Genomic DNA, 26,535 nt, shown 5'->3' on the forward strand with positions numbered 1-26,535 from the left:
ATTGCCAGGGTGGCATGGGTGCCTCTCCCAGGTCCATCCTGCCCCTTGGTGGGACTCCCTATGGCCATGGGACTTAGAGTCAACAAGACTTACAGCCAATTAACTATTCTAGGCCAGACAGGAATGGATGTGAACAGGCATTCATTATTCCTTAAAATTATTATTATTTTTTTTAAGTAGAAAGCCAACAAACAAAAAGCCAAAGGCGAGGTTACAAAACTGACTTATTTTAAACTTCTATGTGTTGAGCACATAATCTTGGTTTTAGTTATGGATTTATAGCAATTAGCTAAACAAAACATAACCATTGTTCTGAAAAAAATGTGTGTTTTAAAAATATATCTATTTGCACAACTCATAACTGGGAGTATTATACCCAGGAGGCTTTGTCACAAGGTATCTTTATCCTATCAGTAATTATTTTTCTTTAATTCTACAGGAAGCAGGAAATTATTTATGGTTGGGGTAGACGCAAAGGCGACACATAATAGCTTAGAAGGGAATGTCTCTAGTTTTATCAGCTATTTAGGCATCTTTGTACCAATCCTTGATTTGCTGGAGAGTCTGATCTTGCCCTAATTCTATTCATCAAAACTGGCCCTTACAATCTCACATGGCCACCTCTTCCACAACAGTTCCTGAGCCTAGGGGGAATGTGCTTGTTTAATCTTAGTAGCAGGGCATTTGGAGTGAATAATAGATTGGGCCCACTGGAATGCCAAATAAGGGAGACTCACATCTCTGATCTTCAGAATACCATGACTGTGATTTCCTTGGAAGTAAAACAAGGAGAGATAAGTAACATTAATATTTTGACAATCGAAAGCGTATATGTGTGTCAGAACAGAAAAAGGAACCCATTAAATTAGGGCACCAACTAAAAATATGAAGAAAAATTATCATCTGGTACTCTCTAGAGGACTACCATGGCCAAGAAATAATTCATGATTCAATCTACACTAAAAAAACAAAAGTTGAGGCTGAAATCTAGTATCGAGTGTTATACTTTTCTTTGGAACAATTTCTCTCTCTCTCTAGCCCTCCTTTCCTATTGAAGAGAAGTCACGGTAAGACCAACGTGTATGCAAAGTAAGCTTTAGGTTTATTACGCTTGGCCTGATTACTCACATTAAGTGCAGCAAGAATGGACTGGCCATACAAGCTCCTATTAAGTTAGATTTGCTGTAACTTTACCTAAAAATATGTAAATCTAGTCAAATCCTTGGTAAAATAACAGTGTCTACATTTGTCCTGTTTCAAGACTCTTACTAAAGTTGTGCAAGTAACTATTTGTCATAAAATCAGAACACTTTACAAATAGTTTCCGAATTTTGGAGAACTCAAAGTAAATTTGCTCACAAAAACGAATGTCACTCAATTGCTCTAAACTATAGATAACTCCAAAGAAAAACATTTGCTTGATTCTTCTTTAACTAGGGCAGCAGCTTTCAAACAGGATATCATTTGTTCGCTTTGGAACTGCTAACCACAAGCCAAACAACTCCTGTTAGATGGGAGCTGTCTATCAAGCACTGCAGAATCCAGCTGCTCTTCATATAGAGTCAGTCCTAGGGGACAAAAGAGGCTCCCCACTTAAGAAAATTACCCAGGTAGCAACATCTTGTATCAAAAGGATCTGAGTCCCCAGCAGGGGGTTGGGCCAGGAGACTCAGGCCCTTTAGTCAATCTTTATCTTATTTTTGCCTCGACATTGCCCCAGGAAATGCCATCTTTCTCATTATAAACTTTCCCTTTTTTTTTTAAATTTTCCAATCTGGAGCAAATAGTGAACCACCATCCAAACGTTTCTATCACCCTTCTGAGGTGAGTCCTTTGACTCTGTTTTTCCTTTCCCATTTTTGTTGTTGTTGTTAATTACCCCAATGTCTTATTAAGCATGTGTAAGACCCATGAAGGACAGCAAATTTAATAAGCCTTCTAAAACAGCTGTATGATTCTGGCGGGGGTGCCCATGTAAATAGGGGTCCCCTTTATCCCCAAATTTACCATGACCTGAGTAATAGGTATATTCGGTGAGAGAGTACCCTGGTTATCATAAAGTCAGTCCCACATGGCTTGCATATGAAGCATACCAACTGCTTCATCTGGGGTGCTCCACTTGGTATTTATAGGGACAGTCCGGCAGTCCCTTTCTCAGGGCAAACAGATCTTACAATGGAGTTTATCTAGTCCAATAGGTTGGTTGCAGGAATAACCTCCTGTGCATCTGGATCACATATACTCATCAGCAATTGTTTAATTGCTGTGGGTCCTGTATCAACCCAAAAAAGTTCTTTCATTTTGCAGCATAAATTAAGAAATTCATCCTTAAAGCAGTTACTTTTACAATCCATTATAGTAAAGGTTTCTCAGGAAGCTGATGATACCAGCCTACAAAAATGGAACAATTCATTTACATTATACCCTATGGTTTCATAGTTACTTCCCACATCAACTCTCTTCTCAGTAAACACGGGTCTCAGAGGTAACTTTTGTTGCCCTGGCTTAGTTTTTTCCTTCTATCCATTTAATCTATATAATTTTTTCCTTCCCTCTTTCCTTCCTTCCGATCTTCCTTCCTGGCTTAGTTTTTTCTTCTTATCCATTTAGTTTTATCTGTATAATCTATGTAATTCCTTTCTTCCTTCCTTCCTCCCTCTGTCCCTTCCTTCCTTCCTTCCTTCCTTCCTTCCTTCCTTCCTCCCTCCCTCCCTCCCTCCCTCCCCTCTTCCTCCCTTCCAGCCCTCTCTCCTTCCTTTCTTCCTTCCTTCCTGGCTTAGTTTTTTCTTTTTATCTATTTAGTTTTATCTGTATAATCTATGTAATTCCTTCCTTCCTTCCTTCCTTCCCTCCTCCTTCCTTCCTTTCCTTCCTTTCTCCCTTCCTCCCTCCCTCCTTCCCTCCTGTCTTTCTTCCTTCCTTCCTCTTTCTTTTTGAGATGGAATCTTGCTCTGTCACCCAGGCTAGAGTGCACGATCTCGGCTCACTGCAACCTCCACCTCCCAGGTTCAAATGATCCTCCTGCCTCAGCCTCCAAAGTAGCTGGGTACAGGCACATGCCACCATTCCCAGCTTATTTTTAATAGAGATGGGGTTTCACCATGCTGGCCAGGCTTGTCTGGAACTACTGACCTCAAATTCTGCCCAACTCAGCCTCCGGAAGTGCTAGGATTACAGGTGTGAGCCACTGCACCCAGCCTAATTTATTCTTTATTTTAAAGCAACTCCTTCAAAAAAAATTTACATTTTGTTTAGCAAAATCCACATCCTTGTGTTTTATAAACTTCACCAAAAACATGTTTTACACTCCTGCTATCTAACTCCTAGTAACCCAAATTCCCAGTGGGGGAGAAAAAAATGAGGTTTTAATTTAATATAACATGACTTTAAGATTTTAAACTATTGAAGAGAATTTTGAGATCAAATTTACCAAATTAACCTTACCAAAGATTACTGAAGTCATGTGAATTAAAAGGCATGTGAACTAGCTTCTATCAGACTGGTAAGCCCTTACTTTTCTTTAAGTCAATTGATTAGAGCTCTTTCACAGTTTAATAGTGAAATATCACTTTCTCCTGACACATACACAGATATAAGAGACATGCAGACTAAAGCAGATCCAAAAGATTTTTCATTTGCTTTTTTTAAAAAAATTCTCTCCCTTAAACCATTAATTTAAAAAATGTTACAGCACAGTCAGGCACGGTGGCTCACACCTGTAATCCCAGCACTTTGGGAGGCAGAGGCGGGTGGATCACAAGGTTAGGAGTTTGAGACCAGCCTGGCCAATATGCTGAAACCCTGTCTCTACTAAAAAAATACAAAAAAATTAGCCAGGCGTGACTTGGGAGGCTGAGGCAGGAGAATCGAGAATCGCCTGAACCCAGGAGGCAGAGGTTGCAGTGAGCAGAGATTGTGCCATTGCACTCCAGCCTGGGCAACAGAGCGAGACTCTAACAACAACAAAAAAAATGTTACAGCAAAAGCTGAAGCAGAGAGTTACCATCCCAGGCCTTCATAAAAGAGAAGAGGTGAAGCAGCAGGGTATAGCTTCTGAGATATCAATCTGAATAATTTCAAAATGAAACAGATTATAGAATTTAAAAATTGAAAACATCTTGCGTTGAGTAACTGATTATTTTTAATGAAATTTTGTTTTAACCAACTCCTTAGTTTTATATTAGTGTATTTTTAATATCAAAGTTCAATTTTTATAAAAACTATTATAGTTTCCTTTAATTATAGCCAATTAATCACATAATATTTTTTGTTTGTTGTCATTCTCACTCTGTTGCCCAGGCTGGAGTGCAGTGGAGCCATCTTGGTTTACTGCAACCTCTGCCTTCTGGGTTCAAGTGATTCTCCTGCTTCAGCCTCCCAAGTAGCTGGGATTACAGGCATGCACCACCACACCCAACTAATTGCATTTTTAGTAGAGACAGGGTTTCACCATGTTGGCCAAGCTGGTCTCGAACTCCTGACTTCAAGTGATCTACCTGCCTCAGCTTCCCAAAATGCTGGGATTACAGGTGTGAGCCACCGCCCCCAACCAGTCACATAATATTTTTATAAATTCCTTTTTTACTAACCTTGTTAAAAGACCATTCATGGCATGTCTGGACTCTATGGTTTGTCCTGAATATTTTTCTTTCTTGAAGAACCCAGTCATTTTATTTTAGGACAAAAATTCACCATACAAGACTCTTCTTTCTCGCATAAAATTACTTTTCTTTAACCTTTCTTACCAAAAATACCTATTTATTTCTATAACTTTCTTTACATCTCTCTTACTTCCTGGTCCCTTTTACCTTGTTTTATACATAATCTTTAAATAAGCTTTGAATTAGACAAATGATTTACCTTTTAACAATAACATTTTTTAGAATGTTTTCCTACAATGTGTGTTTTTAAATTGAAAAATATCCAGACATTTAATGAAATATTTAATATAACTTTAGATTCTAATTTATGACGAGTTTGTTTACAAGTATTTATTCCATGACATTTACTTATTTTAACAGTTTATCTAGATTATGAAAACTGTGAGTCATCATTTAAAGTTATTTCCCTGTCAACTGTGGGGAAAAGAAAGAAAGATCAGACTGTTACTGTCTCTCTACAGAAAGAAGTAGACATAAGAGACTCCATTTTGTTCTGTATTTGAGATGCTATTTATCTGTCACCCTACCCCCAACTTTGTCCTTGCAACAGACATGTGCTATAGTAACTCAAAGTTTAAAGGATTTTGGGCTGTGCAGGGTGTGCTTTGTTAAACAAGTGCCTGAAGGCAGCTTGCTGGTTAAAAGTCATCACCATTCTCTTAATCTCAAGTGCCAAAGGTCGCAGGGACCTCTGCCTAGGAAAGCTAGGTATTGTCCAAGGTTTCTCCCCATGTGATGGTCTGAAATATGGCCTCGTGGGAAAGGAAAGACCTGATCGTCCCCCAGCCTGACACCCGTGAAGGGTCTGTGCCGAGGAGGACTAGTACTAGAGGAAAGAAGGCCTCTTGGCGGTTGTTGGCAGTTGAGATAGAGAAAAGCATCTGTCTCCTGCCCGTCCCCGGGCAATGGAACATCTCGGTATAAAACCCCATTGTACGTTCTGTTTACTGAGAAAGGAAAAAACCGCCTTAGGGTGAAAGGCGGGACTTGCTAGCGCAATTCTGCTCTTTATGCACTAAAAGGTTTATGGAGATGTTTGCATATGCATATCAAGGCACAGCACTTTTCCTTAAACTTATTCATGTCACAGAGAACTTTATTCATGTCTTACTGCTGACTTTCTCCCTATAATGATCCTATTATCCTTCCACTTCCTTTTCTTTAAGATGGTAAAGATAATTATCAATAAATACTAAGGGAACTCAGAGACCGGTGCCGGCATGGGTCCTCTGTATGCTGAGCGCCGGTCCCCTGGGCCCACTTTTTCTTTCTCTATACTTTGTCTCTGTGTCTCATTTCTTTTCTCAAGTCTCTCGTTCCACCTAACGAGAAACGCCCACAGGTGTGGAGGGGTAGGCCACCCCTTCAGTCAACCATTTTTATATCCTGTGAATTTTGGGTGATTACCTAATTAAGAACCTTAAGATTAAATACACGGTTGTTTACCAGTAATTCAAGATTTAGCTGTTTTCGTTAAACCAATAATATTAATGTCTTATTAAAAATTACACAAACAAAGATCATTCTGGTTTTGGCTGGGTTTAATTTTTATAACCCTTACACCCAATTTTGACACCTTAAAGTATTTGGCAGGGGTAAGGATGAAATTGTTTGATCAATAAATGCAAACAAAAATGTATGCTAACAATTCTTAAGATATTTCTAGTATTATTTTACCAATAATTTTAAAGCTAGATTATTAAATATTTTACTTCAGTCATGTGAACTGAAAAAGTATTTGGGATTATTATTTCATTTATGAGTACTCTTTAAGCCAAATTTGGTACCTTGTAACCAGAAAAACACATAACAAAATACATGTAGCTATACATAAACACACACATACTCATAAAAAAAAAGATCTACAGCTTTTACTTCAGAACTCTAGCCATGAGATAGATAGTAATACAAACTCACTGGTTTGCAAAAACAATAAAAAGAAATGGTTGGATTCATACAGTGGATTTTACCTCAGTAGAAAAGTAACAGCAGACTTAAACCAGGCAGGAAAGAAAGCAGAGAGATAGAGAACTTAGGAATTTTATAGTTACAGGTTAACCTTTGGGATCTGACTTTTCCTCGATATAATTTGCCTATCAGTTTACAATGTGCACAAGAGGCCAGGCGCGGTGGCTCACACCTGTAATCCCAGCACTTTGGGAAGTGGAGGCAAGCGGATCACAAGATCAAGAGTTCAAGACCAGCCCGACCACATGGTGAAACCCTGTCTCTAATAAAAATACAAAAATTAGCCATGTGTGGTGGTGTGCCCCTGTAATCCCAGCTACTCAGGAGGGATGAGGCAGGAGAATTGCTTGAACTTGGAAGGCGGAGGTTGCAGTGAGCCAAGATTGTGCCACTGCACTCCAGGCCTGAGCACAAAGTGAGATTCCGTCTCAAAAAATAAATAAAAATTAAAAATAATAAAATGTGCACAAGAACAGACCTAATATGTAACCAGTTGGAATATGAGAAAACCTGGCATGCCCTTCCATTTATAAACCATCTGCAAGTAGAGGCATAATAAAACCAAATAGGGGCCGGGCGCAGGGGCTCCCGCCTATAATCCCAGCACTTTGGGAGGCAAAGGTGGGCGGATCACCTGAGATTCAGAGTTTGAGACTAGCCTGACGAACATGCAGAAACCCCGTCTCTACTAAAAATACACAATTAGCTGGCAGTGGTGGCACATGCCTGTAATCCCAGCTACTCGGGAGGCTGAGGCAGGAGAATAGCTTGAACCCGGGAGGCGGAGGCTGCGGTGAGCAGTGATCGCGCCATCGCACTCCAGCCTGGGCAACAAGAGCAAAACTCCATCTCAAAAACAAACAAACAAACAAAATGGGGTGCCCAAGGGGGTTCGTTCTCCTTGTTTTTCCTCATTATTAGATGATTTGTTTCCCACATTATTTTTTTAAAAGGAGGAATGAGACTGTGGCCTAGGATTGTGTGTAGTGGGTCCAAGTGTGCTGACTGTGGGGAGGACTCAACAGTGTGTCACCATGGAGTTATTTCCACCCTTTTACATGTCTCCGTTTTTCTCTCCAGAAGTCTAGCACATTCCAGAGGGCTCAAAGTGCAGAGTGGCCAGCTCCTATATGCGTTTCCTGGACAAGCCTTTTTAAATTGTGTTGGGAGTTCCCTGTAGGGCTGCTGCACAAGTCATAAGGGTTCAACCCCCCAGACATTCCCATTAGGCCCTGGTCACTCAGGGGCACCTTCTGGCTGGGAGGAGCACAATGACCTTTATCTTCAAAGCGGAGGAAACTCAATCTCTCATTTATCTATGAAAATGACTTTTCAGTTTCTCACACAAATGTGCAGCCAAGCCAATGGAGATTAATTTTGGGAGGAAAGGCAATAGAGAAGACTCTTCAGAATCTTCTAAAGAATCTTGCCAGAACTAGCGTTAGGATCCTAAAGAACAACTTCTTAGGAGGAAAGAAAAAAAACAGTTGGACTAATTCCTATAAATTGTCCTCGGCCATCTTTAACTTTGTAGTTCTCATGCACCACTACGCACACCAAGGTCAAATCCTTTTACAGTATAGGGTAATCTCTGGTACCCCTAAAAGCCAAAGAGATCAGGTAATGCAATATGGCAAAGCAGAGCTTTAGACCTAAGAAGAGTCTGCCCATGACGCTTGAAACTCCACAAAGCAAACAGAACACCCCAAAAACCGGTGAATGCACCTTTGTTGTGAGTTTTTTAAGAGTTCAAGTCATTAAAAGCCTTCTCTAGATCTTTTCTTGGTACCAAAGATGGCAAAAGGGGTAAGGAGCAATAGAGTGTAAGAAAAGTAATGAAAGAACAATTGTTTTTTTAAGACAGGAAACAAAGAAACCAAGTGTTTGGTTTTCTTTTTGCAAGTGTGAGGAATTTTAGCCAATTCAGAGGCTTTATTCCCCATAATCTGGAATTCTCATTCAGATGTGACCAAGTCAGGTACAGCTGGTCAAATCTGATGGGACAAAGACCAGAACAACAACAAATCCAACAATATGATTACAGAGTGCTCTAATGGTAAGCAGAAATTAAGGCCAGCTGGTTGTTCATCTTAACTTTAGCCAAGAAAAAAACCCCAATTCAGTTACTTGCCTAGGAATGGGACCCCAGCTAAAGACTGCTCTCTACCATCCTAGAGGCAGGAAAAAAAACTCAAGCTTGCCTTTCCTGTTAGAAGTGAGCTGAAACTTCAGAAAGGAGTTAGTTACCTGCTTTCCATCACCATGGAAGCAGGAAAACTTGCCTTCCTTGTTGGAAGCAAGCAAAATTCCAGAGAAGGAGTTGTACAGGGGGAAAAAAAAAAAAAAAAAAAAAAAACCTTTACATTTCAACCAATTTTTGGGCCATTAGGGATTCTTTGGAGGGGGCGGTTCCTAGGCCTCAGTCAATTGTCCTATTGGTTTGAGCCACAAAGGTAGCCCAAGCTGGTAACAAGCACTGATAGATTTATCAAAGGTCATGGCCACCTCCACTCAAAATCCCTCCATGGTTACCAAATAGGAACCAAAAATATCGGAGACAAGTCTCAGTCAATTTGGAAAGTTTATTTTGCCAAGGATAAGGATGTGCCCGTGACACAGCCTCAGGAGGTCCTGATGACATGTGCCCAAGGTGGCTGGGGTACAGTTTGCTTTTATGTATTTTAGAGATATAATGTCAGGGTAGAAGGTATCTGAGTCTCATGGCACCAAATATGTTAGGGGTGGCAAATCTGTACGGGTCTGCAGCAACCTCAGTTCTTGCCTCCTCAGAAGAAAGAATTTGAGGGGCATACGGTAGAAAAAGAGAATAAGTCAAGTTTCAGATCAGGTGTAGAAGTCTATTAAAAAGCTTTGGAGCAGGAAAGGAAAGTACACTTGGAAGAGACCTAAGAGGGTGACCTAAAGTACAAGTGTGGCGTTTGACCTTTTGACTTGGGGTTTTATATCTTGGCATCCTTCCAGGGTCTTGTGCCCCTTTTCCCATGACTCTTCCCTTAGTGTGGGCTGCCTGCATGTGTAGTACTCTCCCTACACTTGGGAGGTGAGCATGCACAGTGTGTTTAAGAAATTGTATGTATGCCTGCCTGAGGCATTCTTCCTTTTTCTGGTGGAATGCCCCTGGAAGGTCATACTCTGCCATTTTGTCTCTTAATGTACATGCCTGGGTTCAATCGCTCAATTCCTAACATTTTACTGGAGACTGATTACCAATTTTAAGCATTGTTATCTGTTTGGGAAATTGCTGCTCCCTGCCTGATCTGAAACTTGCCTCATTCTCTTTTTCTACCGTATGCCCTTCAGTCGAATTCTTTCTTCTGAGGAGGCAAGAACTGAGGTTGCTGCAGACCCGTACAGATTTGCCACCCCTAACATATTTGGTGCCATGAGACTCAGATACCTTCTACCCTGACATTGTATCTCTAAAATACATAAAAGCAAACTGTACCCCAGCCACCTTGGGCACATGTCATCAGGACCTCCTGAGGCTGTGTCACGGGCACATCCTTATCCTTGGCAAAATAAACTTTCCAAATTGACTGAGACTTGTCTCAGATATTTTGGGTTCACATTTGGTAACCACAGAGGGATTCTGAGTGGAGGTGGCCCTGATCTTTGAGAAATCTATCGGTGCTTGGTACCAGCTTGGGCTATCTTTATGGTTTAAACCAATAGGACAATTGGCTGAGGCCTAGGAACCGCCCTCTTCAGAGAATCCCTGATGTCCCAAAATTTGGTTCAGATCTAATTTTCTTTTTTTTTTTTTGGCTGCACAACTCCTTTTCTGGAGTTTTACTTGCCTGTGATCAATTATCACTTTAGTGTGACAACTGGGGGCCATCAGGAAATTGCTTTTCCCTGGCACCAACTGACAATTGTCATTTTTAGAGAGGCAGTGTGATAACTGGGGAACCATCACCTGATGGTCACCTGACACTCCTGGTGGGTGGGTAGGTAGGAAGCCCTTTCCTGCCCAGCTAATGCCTGGCTATAGCTACCTACTGTAACAATAATATAGCAATCAATACATGTTAAGATTTACACTGGTTTGATCTGGAAGGGCAGGACAAATCAAAGAGTGGGGGTGCTTCCAGGTCATAGGTAGATTTAAACATATTCTGACTGGTAATTGGTTGAAAGAGTTATTATTGTAGGAAGCAACATCTGGGTTAAGATAAGGGTTGTGGAGATCAAGGTTTTATCATGCAGATGAAGCCTACAGGTAGCAGACTTCAGAGAAAATAGATTGTAATTGTTTCTTATCAGATTTAAGGTCTATGTTGATGTTAATGCTGGAGGGATATAATGAGGTATGTCCGACCTCTAATTCCCGTCATGGTCTGACCCAATGTTTCAGGTTACATTTTAGAGTGCCCTGGCTGAGGAGGGAGTCCATTCAGATGGTTGTGGGCGGCGTTTGAATTTTATTTTGGTTTACACATCGAAGCAAGAGACAAAAAATTTAAAGTAAGCATAAAATCAAGTTATTACACAATATAATCCAAGCATTTTCCAATTAAAGACTCGGTTATACTGCAAAGATGCCTATTAATGTGAGGTGTTTAGGCATCTCAGTAGGCATTTTCCATAGGAAAAATGTTACACTTGGTGTTAAACTTCAGAAGCATCCCACAAAAGTCTATTTAATGTGTTTCAATGGGCATGAAACATGATTCACAGAATACTAGGTATACTTTGTATAAGTATGTATACTTATACAATATAAGTATGCATAACAAGTAAAAATTCAGAATTCCAACTTAGATGCCAAGAAGGCCTTCTAATTCATTACAGTCCTTGCCATTGAAGTGGTGACTCTTCTACCTCCTAGGAGCTAAGATGAGGAACTAGAACAGAAGCAATGTCAGAGTTTGAGAATAAATGGTTGGGATTCCAAGGCAAGATAGGTTTATCTGCCTTTTTTTTTTTCCTTCTCCCTTTTATCCTCCTTAATCAGACAACAGCACTGAACTGGACAAGAGTTGAGAGAAGAGGGGGAAGGCTGAAGAAAAGACAGCAATTTGATTATCTTTCCTACTTCTAATACAGAGGATCAGACCTCAATAGGACACTGAAATGGAGGGAAACTGAAAGGCCAAAGCTGAACCTAAGGCAACAGCAGAATTTACAAAAGAAGAGATAGGAGGGAAGGAAGTAAATCCCTAGCCAGTTTAGTAAGGAAAAATCACTCTTTACGTTATACATAGGTATTCATAAATTAGGAATTTGAGTAATTATTTCAATTAATACTCTACTACAAGTAACACATTTTCAATTCAGGGAATTTAATCACTTTTTTTCCCCTTTGGCTAGTGTAACTAAAATGCAGGGAGGACCTGCTTGAAGGTTGGCTGATCCAGTCGTCCAACAAGATGTTTCCATCAATAACTTTCTTTTTGTCTCTTCACTCTGCTATTTATAATACAAGCTACCTCCCAAGGCCAGATGCCCTAGTGCTAAAAGAAGACCACAGCCGCAATCAGAGTTACACGGGAAAGGTTAATACTTCTGTCCCAGAATTCTAAGCAAGAGTTCTGAAATGTATCCTGTTTATATTATCCTAAATCACATGACCAAGCAGAATCAGTTTCTGTGGGCAGGAAAATTGAATGCCTTTAATAAGTCTGATAGGCCCCCAAAGCTGCTGTAGGTGATGCACTTTCCTTCAAAGAACACAGGCTATATGCATGTGGGGAAGGACAGCAGATACTGAAATGAAAATACAGGTAGTTATCAAGAAAATAAAAATTACTGTGGAAGTAGCCAGAGTGTTCACTAGATGTTTGCAATGAAGACAGTCATCACCAAATACTATATACCATATTGCCCATTTAAAAGAAATGTATTAGAATTATTCTATTTATAAACTAAAATAAAAGACAAAGTTGTCTCCTGAGACCACTTCTACTTAATGTAATACTAAAAAAGCTAGCATACTTTAAAAAGATTAATATGTAGAAAATAAAAATATCAATTGTAAGGTCTATTTATTTTCTTTTTTAAGAAAATAGTACTTTTTAATTGTGGCAGTAGTGCTGGGGACAAGCAGAGAAGATTAGGGGTATAATCTGCCAGATTTTTAAATCTATGGCATTCACAATTATAAACCACATGGTATTAGGTTAAAAACTGAACAACATTATCAACAAATAATTCAATCTTTCTTTAGAAATGCTACACCAAACTTAAGAAGTCAAGGTACCATAAGTCTAATTAACAATAATGAAAAGAACCACTTAAAAAGTATTATTATTGGCATTCCTTGGTTTCATCTCCTGAAAAACAGAGCACCAAGAGGGTTTTCAGGACACAGTATACAAACCACTATCTATAGGCCTCCCCTCACTCTCCAGACACCCTTCACTAAGTGCACAGTCCTGGAAACAGGTAGGGTTGAAAGACTCCCCTCTCCACCAGGGAAAAACTCTGGGTTGTCTAAGGTATATATGTACATCATTCTAAACAAGGCAGAAGAAGATGATTAAGTGAGTGAGTGTGGGTCGGGAGCCTCACACCCTCTCTTTTTCTTTCGCTTTTTATCTTGGAGATGCTTGTTTAAAAAGATAAGCAAAACAATTTTTTTCCAAAATGCAAACCTAAAGACAGACAGTATAATGGAGTAAAATTAAGAAGTCTATCAAGCCTTGGAGAGGATGTGGATTAATGAAAGGAACTCTCACATAATGCAGTTGGGAACATAAAAGGGTACAATCCCTTTGGAAGTTTGGCACTGCAAGGGACTACATGTTTGTGTGCCCATCCCTTCCTCCCAACTCCCACACCCCAGTTCATATATCTTAACGTTTAATGTAACGCTATTAGGAGATGGGGTCTTTGGGAGGTAATGAAATCAAGAGGGTGGAGCCCTCATGAATGAGATTAGTGCCCTTCTAAAAGAGACCTCAAAGAGCTCTCCAGATCTCTTTCCACCACTCAAGGATACAATGAGAAGACAGTAGTCCTCAACCCAAAGACAGCCTTCACCAGAATATGACCATGCTAGCACCCTGTCTCAGACTTCCAGCCTCCAGAACTTTGAGAAATAAATTCTGTCATTTATAAGTCACCCAGTCTATGGTATGTTGTTAGGGCAGCTTGAACTAAGACATGCATCTTACAAGTAGAATATTCATACTTATGACCAAACGATTTCATTCCTGGGTATATACCCAAGAAAAACCCTCAGACATAATTAACAGAGCCATGAAAAAGAAAGTACATAGAAACACAGTTAATAAGTGAAACATTCCAAACACTAATCAATAAGAGGAATGGATAAATTGTGGTATTATCAAACAATGGAATATTACACAACAATAAAAAAAAAATGTACTGTACCTATGAGCAAAAATTTAGGGCTGAATCCTACCAACATAGGTGAAAAATGGTAAGTCCCAGAAAATGCCCTTCTTACAAAGTAAAAAATAACTAAAAGTAAATAGCACGTTTTAGTAACACACAAAAAAATTATATTTTAAAAAGTAAGGTAATAATAAACACAAGATTAAAAATAGTAGTTACATCAGGTGGGGGAATAGCACAAAATCAGATGTTATTATCACTGTTTTACTTCTTGTGTTAGGTGATGGGCTCACGTTATTAACACACTACTTGAAAGTAATAAATACAGGCATACAGCAAACAAATGAGGGCCATGCATGGACCAATAATGAGTATGTGGCATAAACCAAGGATTAAGATTAATTCAATTCTATACAACCAGTATCCAAAGAAAGAAAATACTGTAGGGGTAACTAACTTGGACTCATTCCTTAAAGCACACTTAAATCTCCCATCTTTATTTTTAACTCTGTTTACCTATCTTTAAAAAGTTTACAGCAATATTCAGAAAAAAAAAAAAAAAAAAACTAATTTATAGAAAATTTCAATGTAATTCGATGAAGCAAGTATATATTTGGGGAAATTTTTTCCTAAAGGTATCTTTAAAAATACTTTTAGCACTTGAAGGATTAAATCCCAGCCAATAATAAAATACATATGTGAAACACTTTATTCACCAATAATATAGAGTATTACAGTGCTTTCTTATCTTCTGTTAGAATTAACCAAAAACAACTCAAAACTCTGTCTCCTTTTTCCACAAAACTCAAAAGTCATTGTAGCCATCCCAATTTAAATTCTCCATTCCAAACAAGAAAATATCTTGCCTGATGTGATCTGAATCTGGACTCTACCCAAGGAGCTTTGTTTATGTGAATTACCTCTATTAATATTTACTGTATTAGAAATTAAAAACAGAATTTTTTAAATATTTGTTTTTAAAGTTAGAAAATTTTAAATGTTAACTTACTTAAAATAACAAAATTAATGTACTACAATGTTACCAAAAATAACCTATTTTGTGAAAAATTATCTTATTTTCCAAAACAAAACAATAAAAAAACAGAAAAAGGGCACTATTTACATATTTGCAAATCTTTATGTCTGAAATAGAAGCAGGTGGATTCTCGTATCTGCTTCTACATTCAATCTGTTGCAGTATCAAACATCACATAGTCCCTGAAAAACTCCACTGTACAATCGTGAGCAAATGAAAGTGAAAAGGGCAAATAATGTCTTAGTTACCATAAAAACAATTTCTATTTTGCAGAACCCCTGAATGGGTGTTAGGGACCCCAAGGGGTTCCTAGGCCATACTTTGGAAGCTACCAGCCTAGTAAATAGAACAAATAGCTTAATGTATTTTTAGTACTATCATAGTGAAAACTACAAAGTTCTCTGGTAACACAGAAAAGGGAGCACTAACTTTGGACATAGGCAGGAAACTCTCATAGAGATGATAACATCTGAAGCCCAAGTCCTTACATGAAGTCCTTCTAAGACCTGTACCCGCTCCCTCCTACTTTTCTGAATCTCCTACCCTTTTCCCCTCCTTCACTTGGTTGCTGCTCCTCAAACAGGCCAATCTTTCCCTTTTTCAAGTCTTTGAATTTGCTCTTTCTTCTGTCTGAATGACTATTCCCCATGTATCTCATGGCTGCTCTTGGTCATACCTGGCCATCCTTATAGCTGAGAAGAGATACACTTCCACACACCTGAAATCCATTCTTTGAGAAGTTCTGCCTTACACTCAACATTACATATGTCTTCTAAGAGCCATACATAACAATGTACATTGTAGCACCATTTGTACAAGGGAAAAACTAGGGCCAAAAAAATAATAAAAAAAAGAAAACTAAACTAAATACCCATTAAAATGAGAATGAAAAAATACATTAGTGCACTCATACTTGAAGTTCTAGGAATAAATCCTCATTTACATGTATACTGCATAACTTAACAACGTACAAATTCCTTAAGGACTGGGACAAAACCTTTGCTATTTTGTTTCCCTGAAATACCACCTAATCCCCATGAGATTTCAACATACCTATGTTCCTACTATTTTTCTTAAGTTATAAAATAATAATAATAATGATAACCTGGAATGGATTAGTCTATGTAACTTATCAGGCAGTTAAACACACAAACACACACCCCTCTATTAAACTAGAATTAAAGAGTCTATTCTAGTTAATTCTAGGTAAACTACAAAAACTTTTTGATAGAACTGTAATAATTTTTAAATTTTCCACAATAGACTAGTCTCTTCCTAGTTTAAAAAATGTAAAATTGTTGCTTTTAAACAAATCCTTGATATATTTTCGTATATTTTATATCTCCAATAAAATAAAAATACTATCCTGAAAAATGTCTAATTATTTGAGGGTGGTTATTACTTAAGAGAGGTTGTTTCTCTTTTCTTTCTCCATTTCTAAGTCTCTCACTTTCATTTATAAAGCAAACTTTTATTTCCAGTCTCTTGATGTGTTTCCCCCTCATAAACCCTTTTCTGGTTTCCTCCAGTCCTTAACTCAATTGACAAATATCTATTAAGTGTCTATTTGTTGAAAAACAATTCTGTGAAAAGCAATGATATTATTAGACATCATCCCTTTGAAAAGATGTGAAAAACTTTCTGGCCTTAAGAAAATCTTTGTATACTTTGATATAGTGCAGTGTCTTCAGAACTTAACATTGCAGATTTGGAGATCAAAATTATAATACTATACTAGTAATGTAAGTTCAAATACACTTCCGCAGACTTGTAGGTCTTCAAAAATTTCATAGAGTACAAATGTATTTCAGGCAACAAATGACTTATTAAAATCATAACATTAGTATTATTCAGAAGCTGAGGAACATTTAATGAAGAAGCTGATGCCTACTTGCTCCAATGTCCTTTATAGACAAATAAACCCTGGGTTAGCATACACACGCACACACACACAGAGCTCCATAACATACTTGTGGAAGTGAAAGGATCTCAACAACAACAAACAGAGAACTCAGTTAAAAAACATTAAGGAGGATTTGGAAATAACTATAATCCAGCACTAGAATTGTAACAATGTCTTGTAATCATTGTGTGAATCATTTATAGATTGAGTTTCTGCAAAACTCACTTGACTACTCTTCCCTACAATAAACTTAATGATAGTCCAATAAAAAAGCAAAACTGGCCTTGTCACATTGTACTAATGATACAGATACAGTGTTTTTTAAGCATTAAAAGTACAAATAATTGATATAAACTGAAGATTTTTTTTTGCTGGGCCTTGGGGGTAGGGAATCACTGCCTCAGCAATGATCACAAAAAGATGATCATTACAAAGTCTTAGAAATTACTCAAAAACACAAGGTTCATACTCTTCCTTTCTCCCTCCACAGACAATCAGTGAACAGAACAAGCAACTAAAACACAAGGTTTTATCACAATTTAAACTAAAGCAAGTTCCACGGTCTCTCCTGGGGATCAGTAACCATTCATCCTTAAGTCCTCATCCACACTGTTGATAATCTACAGAAAAGTAACAAAGATGCTGCTGCTGCTATGGTTTGAATGTTTGTATCCCTCCAAAATTCACACTGAAACTTTATTTCCAATGCTACAGTATTAAGAGATGGGGCCTTTAGAAGGTGATTAGGTAATGAGGGCTCCTCCCTTGTAAAATGGGATGAAGGCCCTTATAAAAGAGGCTTCACACAGCCTTGGGCCCTTTAATGCCTTCTGCCATGTGAAGACAGTGTTCAGGACACCATCCCAGAAGCAAGAGACCAGGCCCTCACCAAACACTTGCTGGCCTCTTCATCTTGGATTTCCCAGTCTCTGGAACTATAAGCAATAAATTTCTATTATTTATAAATTACCCAGCCTCAGGTATTTTTTTATAGCAGCACAAATGAACGAAGATAGGCTTTAATGATAAAAATGAGAGCAGTTAGCATTTATTGAACATTGACTACATATCAGGCATTTGGGCTAAGTGCTTTACATGATTACCTTATTTAATTCTCCTAACAATACAAAAAAAAAAAAAAAAGAAAACTGGGGCTTGTAAAGGCTAAGTAACTTACCCAGGGTCACATACGTAATAATGTGTAGTAAGTGGAGGCTGGGAGCCCATCTGTTTAACTCTCACTGCAAGAATAAATAACTATAGTAACTATTATGCTGTAATACAGTAATTGATTCAGTGGCTCTCTACTGCTTATCCGATCAGGTTCAAAATCCTTATAAAGGAAGATTTCATTCCTTCATCTGCTCATTGCAAAGACTTTTACTGAGTATTATGTGCCAACACCATACCAGATGATTCAAAGACAGTAAGATGTAGGTTCTGAATGAGGCTGCTAAATGAGTGATCTTTGGATTAGTTAGACCTATGACAAGTTACTAAGAGAAAAAAATCAGTTCTATTTGGACACAACAACATCACAATAGAACATTATTATGTTATTTTATAAATGTATTACTGGAAGTAGAATACTAGAATAGACATCACATACATCACATATCTAAGCATTTACTGTCTTAAGAGTTTTAGACTGGCATTATTAATAAAATTTTCCAACCTTGCTTATTATAGATTTTCAAAATTTCCAACCAAACAAAAAAATACAATGAAAAAACCAAACACCCATACACACACAGGGCAAAGGATCTTTCATCTCCACATTCAACCTGGAAAATAAAATACCCTGTGTTGGGAAAGCTGTGATGATGAGAGGCCTTAGCCTTCTCCCTTTCCAGCTTGCAGAGACGTCTGGTTGCCTGCTATATTGCTCCTAAGAGTGACTACTTGCCAAGTAGTTGGCAGAATGCGGTGAAGAGCTGACCACCTGCAATCCATTTTGACATGGCCTCTGACCACCACTTTGGAGAACTGAATACATTACAGAAATTCCTAAAGGAACTAGCTAAATTTCAAAGGAGGAAGGTAGCCATCTGGCTGAACTTAGCAATGGGGTACAGTGTAAAAGAGGAGAAAAGAAAACAAAGCTAGCAAATCTTACAGGAATAATTTACAGGACTATGTTCTTAACCTCTCCCACATACTGTCCACCATACTTCTATGCATCATTGCTTTAAATATAAGAAGTATATAAACAGCTAAAGCTAATGGGGGGAAACTTTATGTCTACTTAAGTATATGTGTTATTTGCATTCTTCACTTTTTATATCAGTATAATACATATTGAACTAATAGTGTAGAGATTTTACATACCTTTTATGTTGTCTTCATGCCTGCTACACATAGCATATACACCATACACAGTTGTATATGAGAGATGTAGATATAAACAAACTTGGGAAGATGCCATGGTTTGGGAACAATGCTTGCTTTATTAAACAAAAAAAAAAAATCAATACAATTTCCCCACAGGTTCATGATGTAAAATTCTATAATCAAGGCTTGTAGATTTGTAATTATGGTATGTCAGCTACATTTAAACAAGAGTGTTAAAAGATTGTTAAAGTTAAACTAACACAATTGCAGTGTGAATTGTCCTAGTCTCATTCTAATCTACTGGTGTCACTTTCATTTAATCAGAAGAAAACTATGGGCCAATGTCAGTGCTATTTCCAATGCCCTAACATTCTTTGTTCACATTGGATTTTAAGCCATTACCAATCCAAAATGGTTATAAAAAGATATATTTAAGAAAGTATTTTTAATCAATTCATTCACTCACCAGTGAGCTAGTTTAACAGGCTTTATTGAAAGTAAGTTGGCTTTAAAGTTAAATAATCTTTTATGTTAAATGATTATGAGTGTTTTTTACTTGTAGAATAATTTCTTGAATTTACCACAAGTCTAATAAAAAACAAACTTTTTTGTAAACACAAATCCCACTTGGAAACTTTTGGTGGATAAAAGTCACTTAGCTGAAATACTACATTTAGAAAATATCAATTCTATATTTTCTCCTACTTTAGTAAAAATTATTTTCTAAATCATCAATAATTTAAATACAGAACAAAAGCTACTCTGTCAATGATTCACATTTACACCATGCACTTAAGTTTTAAATTAAGGTACAACATACCGTTGTACTACCTGCAAATAGCCTCCAAATAAATCACACAACACATAAAACAGAGCTATGTTCGCTAGTTACAGAAGAGGGGCAATCATTCCGGTTTGCCTGGGACTTTCCCAGTTTTAGCAGTGAAACCACATCCTGGGGAACCCCTCAGTCTCAGGCAAACTGGGATAATTGATGCCACCTAGATATTCCCCCGCTCCCCACCTCCCCCAAAAAAAACAGAGTGTTCAACAGTTCTGTGCTGGGGGGGAAAACTGAGTATTATTTGGTAACTCTCTGCTAGGGCTGCCAGATTAGTTGTGATCCTGTCACAGATATCAACTGGTCTAGCAATCTGATAATAACACAGATCCAAATCTTTAAAAAAAAAAAAAAAAAAAGAGCCAGACACACCCAAACCTGCCAACTAATACCTACTACCAGTGAGTCACATGGAACAAAGGCTGCTGCTCAAAGAAACTTAGTATAATAACCCATCTAGGGCCAGGCATGGTGGCTCACACCTATAATTCCAGCACTTTGGGAGGCCACAGCAGGCAGATCACCTGAGGTCAGGAGTTCAAGATCAGCCTGGCCAACATGGCAAAACCCTGTCTCTACTAAAAAATACAAAAATTAGCCGGTCATGGTGGCCGGCACCTGTAATCCCAGCTACTTGGGAGGCTGAGGCAGGGATGAACCCAGGAGGCAGAAGCTGCAGTGAGCCGAGATCACACCACTCCAATCCAGCCTGGGTGACACAGTGAGACTCTGTCTCGGAAAAAATAAAAATAATAATAATAAAATAACCCATCTAGCCTCTATTATATACATTTCTCTAGTTTCACAGCAAGAATTAGTCCTCAGGAAAAATAAAAAAGCATACATGTGACAAAATATCACAGGGTACCCTGTAAATATGTATGTGTCAACTAAAAATAACAATAAAACTATTAAAATCTTGTTGCTGGGAGGAAGATATTTAAGGAGCCCTCAGAGTCAGAGACTTAGCACCAATTCAGCCTCATTCTGTCCAACTCTCACCTTCTAAGCCATTCCTAGTATCTACACTCTTTCTTTATTCCCAGTAATCCAACCTCTCTCTCTTGAAACTCACTTCCCAGAAATCAGATGCTTTGCCTTTTACTGTACAAGGTAACAAAGTTTCTCTAGGAACAGGACACTCACTGTAAACTTCTTGCCTATTTTCCCAGGGCCTAAAAATACTGGCCCTGAAACTTGTTTCTACTTTCTAATGTGGGCTGTTATCCATTAGGTCACCTTTGCCATTTTGCCAACATGCTGAAATGACCAGCTGAAATGACCATCTTCCACGCATGGCTGGATCTCCTTGATGCCAAATACCATCATCTATTTATTGCCTGTTTCTGTATTCCCCTAACATTCAACCTGCCTGTCCACATTTCTTCCTCAGACCAACTATCAGGAACTTCTGAGTCACCTGAAGTGTTCCAGCAGATCTAATTAGAAACTAAATTAATCCACCCTTTCTAGTATAGCCTACCCAAACTGAACTCTAGGACAAATACCTAGAATATAATTTCTAGTTGCTCTCAATTTCTAGAGAGAAAATTGAAGGATCTGGGGCATGAATAATGACTTTAAACCTCTTCTTCCAAATAAAGGTTGTGACTTCCGAAGATAAATGGTGCTATGGAAAATGAACATCTAACCAGAAACAGAGTGTCAAGAACAGATTTAAAAGAGTGTTGAGAATAGGTTTCTAAACCATTGATTAAAAAAAAAAAATGAACTGAATCCCTTTTACAAAACCAAGAACATGTCTGAATCATGAATTAAGATATCTTTGAAACTAATTTTAGAGAGAGGAGGAAAAAAGCATATCTTTTAGATCCTTTTTATCATGAAAAATGTTAAACTTACGTACAGAAGAATATTGAAGCCCCATGATCATTCACTGCAACAATTATTAATATGTTGCCATTGCTGCTTCATCTATTTTTTTCTCTGCTGACATAAAATATAGATTTTTAAAAATAGGATGCAGGGTTTAAAACCTAGACGACGGGTCAATAGGTGCATCAAATCACCATGGCACATGTATACCTATGCAACAAAACTGCATGTTCAGCACATGTATCCCAGAACTCAAATAAAAATAAGTAATAATAAAATAAAATAAAAATAGGATACTAAGGCAGAAGATGGAAAGAGTCATAGTAAAATAATTTTCAGGAGAAAAATAAAAAAAGACTGTAGGGGACAATATTTATGGAGTTAGACGGTGATATACCAAGGCAAAATGGGAGTAATAAGCAGCTAAAACAGAAATTTTAGGGGTTTTTCTTTAATTGCATTTTAATACATAAGTGGGAAGCTATAACCCCAAATGTCAACACAGAAGTCATTTTAAAATGTATGGGAGACATTTTCATTAATTTATAAGCAATTTGAGATAATAGTAAACTATGACCATGTTTCATAAAATGATAAATTTATTTCTAAGCAGTTTACATAAGCATTGAGAACTTCTGAAAGTCAAAAACTTAGTTTATAATAATCTCAATGAGTATTTTCTCTAGAATATGTATTGTAAGCATATAACTACTTGAACTAAGTAATTTTATAAACTAGTAGAGATCACTGGAATGAAAAATGTCAAGGTCGTGTAAGTAAATGAATGGGAAACTACCATTAGAAGTCATTTCTCATGACTTTCATTCTACAGCACTCTGCAACACACCCTGATAGTTCCGCCAAATACACTGACTAAAATGACATAACCCAAGTAAGTCTGGTAAAAGTGAACAAAAGAACTCTGAGCTGAGGGATAGGGTAGATTATTTATATTTCCAAATATACATCTCAATTCCCTTCCTACTACAAATTTTAAAAATACTCTTTACGGGAGCACTGTAGCTTAAAGAAGAAAGTTGTAGATTTGAAACCTTGGTCCTTTTCTTTGTATTACCACTAACTAGTAGTGTGACTTTAGACAAAAAAAATTTTTTTTTTAACTTCATGAAACCTCAGTTTCTCATATGTAAAATGGGAATCCAAACAGTATTATTAACATTTACTAGCCACTTGCTATTTGCCACATACTGTATTAAACAGTACAGCAGGCAGTTCTTGCAAACAACTGCATGAGTTGGGTCCTTGCGCTATTTTACAAATAAGGTAAAAGAGGCACAGCACAATGTAATATATTCCACAACATACAATAAAGGGAAGAATTAATATCTGAACCCAAGCAGTTTCACTTCAGAAATGGCTGTGCATTTAACTCCTACTCACACGGTCTCCTTATTGCCTTGGCAATAAAGCTTCCAGGGAAGTACAGTGGGATGCTATGCTAAAACTCAGAAGCATTATCTTAAAAAATGAATTCATTCTCTCTTTTGCCTTGTCCTTCCTCTGGTGGAAATACCAATAAAAAAGGAAAGGTGGGCAGACAGGAAGAAGCCAGTTGGTTTCTTTAGTAGACATTACTACAACAGAATAACTTGCTTCTTCAGAAGTCTGTTTATCTTTTCTCTTGGAATACTTCATCAAAAAGTTTGCTCCTCTTGGGTCTGAACAATAAAGTTCTAATGAACATTGAAGTGTCTACCAGCACTCAGGAGTGTAAACTAAAAATAAAATTCTAAGCTCCCCAACCGTCTGAATGGATCCCTCCTCTCAACCAAGGGCGTTCTAAAGTTATCCTGAAAAACTAATTCAGGCCATGATGGGAAGAGGGGGTCAGACCTGTCTCATTATACCTTCCTCCCTTTGGAACTCAGGAACAATTGAGCAGCATTAACATTAAAACAGATCTTAAGGCTTTTTGTAGCAATAAGACACCAAATTCCAGCCTTACTCTAATATGGCATCACAGGACAGCTAGCAGGATCTGAAAGAAATAAAAGCATTTTACTCTAAAATATATATCTTTTACATATTTTGAATTGGCCCTGCAAAGATGTCTCTTACGGGGAAAATCTGCATTCTGTAGAGAATCCTCTTCCTTGTCCAGGTCTTTTTCCTGATCCAGGAGAAAATTAACTAGGAGTCTGGGACCTTTTTAAGTCTGATAAGAAACATCAGAAATCTAGTCTCTTTGAAGCCTGCTACCTGGAGGCTTCATCTGCCTAATAAGAACCTTAATCTCCACAACCCCTTTATTTTAACCCAGACACATTCCCTTGTATTGATTCCAGGTCTTAAGATAATCTCTTTCAACCAATTGCCAGTTGGAAAACCTCCTATAACTTGGAACTGCCCCCAGCCCCCTTTGGGTTGTCCTGCCTTTCCAGATCAAACCAAAGTACATGGTACATGTATTGATTGATGTCTTCCGTCTCCCTAAAATGTATAAAACCAAGCTGTAGCCTGACCACCTTGGGCACATGTCATCAGGACCTCCTGAGGCAGTCACAGGCATATCCTTAACCCCGGCAAAACAAACTTCTAAATTGATTGAGACCTGTCTCAGGTAAACTTTTTTGGTTTACAGGAATTTGAGCAAATTACAGGACTGCACTACCCATAAGTTTGTGAAAGGAAAAATAAATCTCAGGACCCCAAAAATCACTAAGCCAAAAAGAAAAGTCAAGCTAGGAATTGTATCAAGCAAACCTGTCTCTCATTTTGTTTCTGAATAAGACTCACAAAGATTTAAAAAAAAAGAAAGCTAAATACCTCCCTGACGATTTGCCCACAAGGAAATTCCTGTGGGCCTCAAGATCTTCATTCTAAAACAGTTCTGTTGTATTTCACCCTGGCATTGGAAATTGATAGCTTATCTTCACAGATATGGGGCAAAGGACAGAACTCAAAGTCAGCCCCTACCCACCTGAGACAACTGGGTATCTGCTTCCTCTGCCCTACTGTATATGTAAAATCGCAGATTCATTTAGCAGACTAAGGCATAAGTGACTATTCTTCCACCCCTCTCACATGTAAACCGTGTATTCAGTGAAAAGCAGATCAAAGATTCAAAAGAATGCGACCATCTGTTTCTTATCTATGACCTGGATGCCCCCCACCCTTCCAGTTGTCCCGACTTTCTGGAGGGAACCAAGGTACACCTTACACTTTGACTAATATCTGAGGTCTCCTTAAAATGTATTAAACCAAGCTGTGCCCCAACCGCCTTGGGCACATGTCATCAGGACCTCCTGAGGCTGTGTCATGGGCACGTCCTTGGCAAAATAAACTTTCTAAATTAATACCTGTCTCAGATACTCCTGGTTCACAGGTTATTTCAACAGCATCTCACAGCCTCTTCGGGGAGTCTGACTGGAGAAAGTGAGGCCACATTAAGTTTGCTGAGTGTGCTAGAAGTTCAGGCCCAGTTCTCAAAGCCTGCCAGTCACGCCAGCCATGTTAGGCCACACGGCTCCACTACGGTCTCTTTTTTGACGAAGCAAGGATCCTTGGCGTCCCCCTAAACTTCAGAGCCTGCTTTCAAGTCCACTTGAGAGCACATCTGGTATCCGCCTCCCTGGGTCAAGTTCAGCAAGGAGACGCCGGCGCACGCACACAGGAGGCAAGGCATCAGGGCCCGGCTCGCCCTCCCGCCTCCCCAGGCCGCGGCCCACCCCCTCCCCACAGCTGGCGCCGAGAGACCCGCCCATCGCCGACTCTCGCCGCAAATCCGAGCGGCTAGTGAGCGCAGAGGGACGGGAAGCGGCGTGCGAGGCCGGCGGGCTCGGGCGCGGCCTGGAGTTCGGAGCCCGACTCGGGCCTGCGCTCCGCTCAGCCTCGCAGGCCGCCACGAGGCGACGAAGAGGAGGTGCAAGGCGCCGCTCCCGGCTCCTTACCGCTTTACCACGCCGGTCTTGATCTTGATCTGTCTCACGCGAGGTTCGGCCATGGTCCCTAGAGCGCCGCGGGAAGGAGGGGCGAGGAGGGGCGAAGAGCCGGGGTAACCGTGGAGGGCGACGCGCAGAGGCGGTGGCTATATGGGCATGGTCGGCGACCCGGCGCATGCGCAGGCTGCGCGGCCCGGCGTCCCCGCCACGCCCCGCGGGGCGGGTTTTTCCTGGAGGGTGGTACCCCGCACCCGCCGTCCGCTGCCCGCGCCCCCTTACCTCTGGTGGAACGTTCCCTCCTGTCGCTCGTACTGCCCTCCTTTTTAGTTTAGGCGTAAGTTACACTATCCTGGTCTCCACAGCCTGGGCCTTTGGGGAAACTAACGTCTCTCTGGGACGTTGCTTTGCGGGATTATCTGCTTAATGGACGGAGTGACCTAAAAAATGTATTAAGGGTATTTTCTATGCCATTATCTGGTGTCAAATGGGGCGAAGTGATGCATGTGTAATGAAATAAACTTCCATCATGCATGCAGTCAAGAAAATCCTTGCCCTTTTCCTCAAATCCCTGCAAGAAGGTTTGTAGATAATGTGCCTTTCAAAGGAAATGACTAATAAAACTTCTTCAAATAATCATCTCTAGTGTATCCTAAATATTTAACTTACAAGAATGTGTGTGGCACACAAAAGCTTGGGTTTCCTGATCAGACCAACCGGCTTACATTCGGGGTTCCACC

General features: G+C 39.0%; 1 protein-coding gene and 1 long non-coding RNA gene across 3 annotated transcripts in view; both read right to left on the minus strand.

The window, feature by feature from the left end:
• TBCA (tubulin folding cofactor A) overlaps positions 1–25,975 on the minus strand; it is an 84,374-nt gene extending 58,399 nt beyond the window's left edge. The window contains exon 1 of one of the 2 annotated variants that reach the window (XM_009208650.2): positions 25,808–25,975. In XM_009208650.2, coding sequence (XP_009206914.1) covers positions 25,808–25,860 — 53 coding nt within the window. In that variant the 5' untranslated portion in view covers positions 25,861–25,975. The remainder of the gene's footprint in view (positions 1–25,807) is intronic. The other variant, XM_003899846.2, reaches the window with a different exon arrangement.
• LOC110743484 lies at positions 22,332–25,701 on the minus strand. Its single transcript, XR_002522602.2, has 2 exons — positions 25,217–25,701; positions 22,332–23,895 (listed from the first exon to the last, which is right to left on the minus strand). It is a non-coding gene; the product is annotated as an uncharacterized LOC110743484 (long non-coding RNA).
• Positions 25,976–26,535: the final 560 nt, after the last annotated feature.

The sequence above is a fragment of the Papio anubis genome, chromosome 5 (assembly GCF_008728515.1).
Source record: "Papio anubis isolate 15944 chromosome 5, Panubis1.0, whole genome shotgun sequence".
NCBI classification, from domain to species: domain Eukaryota; kingdom Metazoa; phylum Chordata; class Mammalia; order Primates; family Cercopithecidae; genus Papio; species Papio anubis.